The sequence below is a fragment of the Myotis lucifugus genome, unplaced genomic scaffold (assembly GCF_000147115.1).
Source record: "Myotis lucifugus unplaced genomic scaffold, Myoluc2.0 scaffold_336, whole genome shotgun sequence".
NCBI classification, from domain to species: domain Eukaryota; kingdom Metazoa; phylum Chordata; class Mammalia; order Chiroptera; family Vespertilionidae; genus Myotis; species Myotis lucifugus.
Genome location: NW_005871384.1, coordinates 294,484 through 297,785, shown reverse-complemented (window position 1 = coordinate 297,785; position 3,302 = coordinate 294,484). Strand labels below are relative to the sequence as shown.

The window sequence follows — 3,302 nt, the reverse complement described above, 5'->3', positions numbered from 1 at the left end:
AGCCATCACGCGCCATCAAGATAGAAAATATTAGCGGCACCAATTTTAATAATGCAGGCACGCAAGCGTATCAGAGGCCTGCCCTTATCCACTTCTCCAGGTAGCATCCCTCCCGGGACGCCTCGGCCCTTGCTGCTCATGCTCCTCGCCCCTGCCAATCCCGCTCCTCGCCCACCCGTCCCTGCGGCCCGCCCCCTCCGCGATGGGCCCCACTCACCTGCGGCTCCGCGCGGGGGCGGTGGGCACTGGCTGGCCCTGGCTCTGGGCCTGGCTCTGGCCGGGTGGAGGCGCTGCTCGCTTGCGGGCGGGCTCCATGCCCGCGGGGGCCAGGCCGGGTCGCACGGCGGGGCTGCCCATGTATGGGGAGCCCGGGGGGCCCATGGGCGCCCCCTGGTGGGGCATCCGGGCTCCAGACGGCATCCCGGGGCGCTGGGTTGGGAGGGGGGTGGCGGGGGTGAAGCAGAAACAGGCGCCCGCCGGTCAGAGCAGGGCCCGGCTGCAGGCGTCCCGAGCCGCGTCTCCCCCACCCCAAACCCCGGCTGGTGACCCTGCTGCAGCGGCGTGAACGAGGGTGGGAGGGGCAGGGGCGCCGGAACCGCGCGGCTTTGGCGGAGGGGGCTTCGGGTCTCGCTGCAGGAAGCTAACTGCAGCCAGGCAACTGCACGGGGCATCGCCAGCTTCGGATTTGCGGAAGGTACCGCGGAAATGAATATTAATGGCGCCTTTGAACCTTTTCAAAGGATGTGCACATCCACATGCTGCTCCGAAAAACAGACTCGGAGGGTCCTTCCATCCCCACTTGACAGATGAGGCAACCGCGGCTCAAGGAGAGGCGTGACCTCGCCAAGGTCACACGGCTCCTCCAGGCACAGGCAGCCCGAGTGACCAGTCGGCTGCACCTAAGTCAGGGCCCGAGCTCCCCGCTGGGACTCCCGCAGGCCCGCTTCCCTTCATTCCCTGCTTCCTGGGCCGTCCTGCCCTGCACTCGCCCCCCTCCCTCCATCTCCACCCTCTCTTCTCTCTGGGCCCAGCTTCTGACCCCTCAGCCCCACCCTCTATCCCCTTCAGCTATTCTAAGCTTCCACACCTAGGGGCTTCGCTGACTCGGTCCACCCCGTAATTTGCTCCCAAGGTGAGGCTGAAGGTGGGTCTGGAGGCAACCTGAGAGGCTGAGGTCAAGCCCCTCCATGATTCCTTGATGCGGGGAGGGGGGGGGGGTGGAGGAAGGGAGCAGGGAGGAGCCGGAGGTGGGCTGCCAGAGGCTTGGGTAGGTCAAAAGCAGCATATTTCCTCTTACAATCATCTTTCCTTCCTGTAGGCCTGAATCATCAGAGATGGACTCATCATATAGACCTCCGCTACTTCCCACCCCACCCAGTGAGGTCACAAGTCAGGGTCCAAAGGGGGCTATGGAGAGATTGATGAGGCAGGTGTATTCCCTTGACACTATCCAGGTGCTCAGACGGGATGTAAATGAGATGCAAATACACGGAGTGAAGTGTTCCACAGACTTTAAACTCCACTTGTCTAGATTCCAGATGAGAGATTGGGGAGGACCAGAGGGGCTGTAAAGTGGACGCTGGGTGGGATGGGGATTGGGACATGGAGAGCAGGAAGAAGATTAGGGAGCAAGGGATGCAGCCCCTTGGCCCTGTGATCATTTAAATACTACCACTTTAGCCCTGGCTGGTCTGGCTCAGTGGTTGGAGCATCAGCCCTGGGACTGAAGAGTCCCGGGTTCGACTCCTGTCAAGGGCATGTACCTCAGTTGCAGGCTCAATCCTGGCCCAGGTTGGTGCGTGTGTGGGAGGCAACCAATCAATGTGTCTCTCTCACATCGATGTTTCTCTCTGTCTCTTTTCCTCCCTTCCACTCTGTCTAAAAATCAATGGAGAAAATATCCTCCGATGAGGATCAACAACAATAAAAATACTACCACTTTACCCCCAGGAGCGCAGCTGCCCCCAGGCACAAGGAGGAGCCCTGACCCCAAACTGGGTGAATTCCTTCTAACTGCCAACTCTCCCTCCAGCCCGGCATTATGTCTAACCCTAACCCCCAGCCAACCAGCTGTCTCTGTCCATCTCTCCCACAGTGAAACCTGCCTGCCCATGTGTCTGCCTCCCCCAGCCAGCTGACCCTGTCACTCACACCTCCAGGGTGGTGGCCCAGAAGGGAGCCTAGGCCAGCGCTCCCCACCAGCACAGACGAGGCACTGGGAGTGGGGCAGTGGGGCTCAGACCCATTCAAGAACGGAAGCTCTGAGTTGACCAAATAAAAAAATCCACAAGGGTAGCTTTCCTCCCACCTAGATGGGCTTTCTTAACGGGACTCCCCAAACAACAAGGTTAGGACTGGCAACTCAGCCGGCCAACACGAACACCCCTGGGGCCTTATCCCAGAGGTTCAGGCTGGAGGACAGGCCACCCCAAGGAAACCCATTTTCCTTATCAGCTGCTCTCCCATTTATCAAGGTCAGTGATACTCACTGCCCTGCTGAAGAGGCCCCAGGGAGCTGTGGCAGCCACCAGCGGCCCCCCCCCCCCCCCCGCCCCCATGATGGCCGAGGTTCCAGGGCCTCCCTCACTGACAGCGTGCCTTCCTTGGGGTCAGAACCAAATCTGGCCAGAGTCGATCTGACTGCTTCCTCTACACCTGGCTCCAACCCTAGTACCCATGTCAAGTTCTGACGCCCCTGCCTCTCCCGTCCACCTGCCCTCCACACCTCTCCCCACCTGGCCCCTGCTGCCTCTGCTGGAGGCTCCATGCCCCCAGGTGGCCTCCGGCTCCCTCAGGCTCCCTGTGCTGCCTCCCTGCGTTGGCCTCTAGGCCTCACTCCTTCACACCTTTGAGGCATTAGGGAAGCAGCTTTTGGTGGCTGAGTCTGCCAAGGGGATCCATCTCAGACCCTTAATTTTGGGGTCTGTCCCTAGAGAGGGCCTCTCTCTGGCCCTGATGGCAGAGGCCATCAGCAAAGCCCCAGAGTCCTCCTCATGAGATGCACAGGCTGTTCAGCCAGGGAGCTTCCTGCTCCCAGTGCCTCCAGGGGTCACCTGCTCCTTGCTCCTGAGATACAATCAGAGAGACACTCTCCCAACGATGGACAGACAGCCCAGCCCACGCCATGCCCCCCACCCCACCCCACCCCCACCTTACCCCCACCAGGGGCAAGGGTAACACCTTGGGCCCCACAGGGAGGAAAAAACGATAGGAAAAATGTCTGGGCATGTAGGGGAGCCCTCACTGTGGGGTAGGGGGACAATTCTCCACGTCCCCCACCCCAGCCCCTTGACCAGAAACTC

General features: G+C 60.9%; 1 protein-coding gene across 1 annotated transcript in view; it reads right to left on the bottom strand.

The window, feature by feature from the left end:
* The window catches only part of SMARCD3 (SWI/SNF related, matrix associated, actin dependent regulator of chromatin, subfamily d, member 3), a 37,525-nt gene that overhangs the window by 7,446 nt on the left and 26,777 nt on the right, over window positions 1–3,302 (bottom strand). Inside the window, exon 3 of the mRNA XM_006100997.3 lies at window positions 218–429. Coding sequence (XP_006101059.1) covers window positions 218–429 — 212 coding nt within the window. The remainder of the gene's footprint in view (window positions 1–217; window positions 430–3,302) is intronic.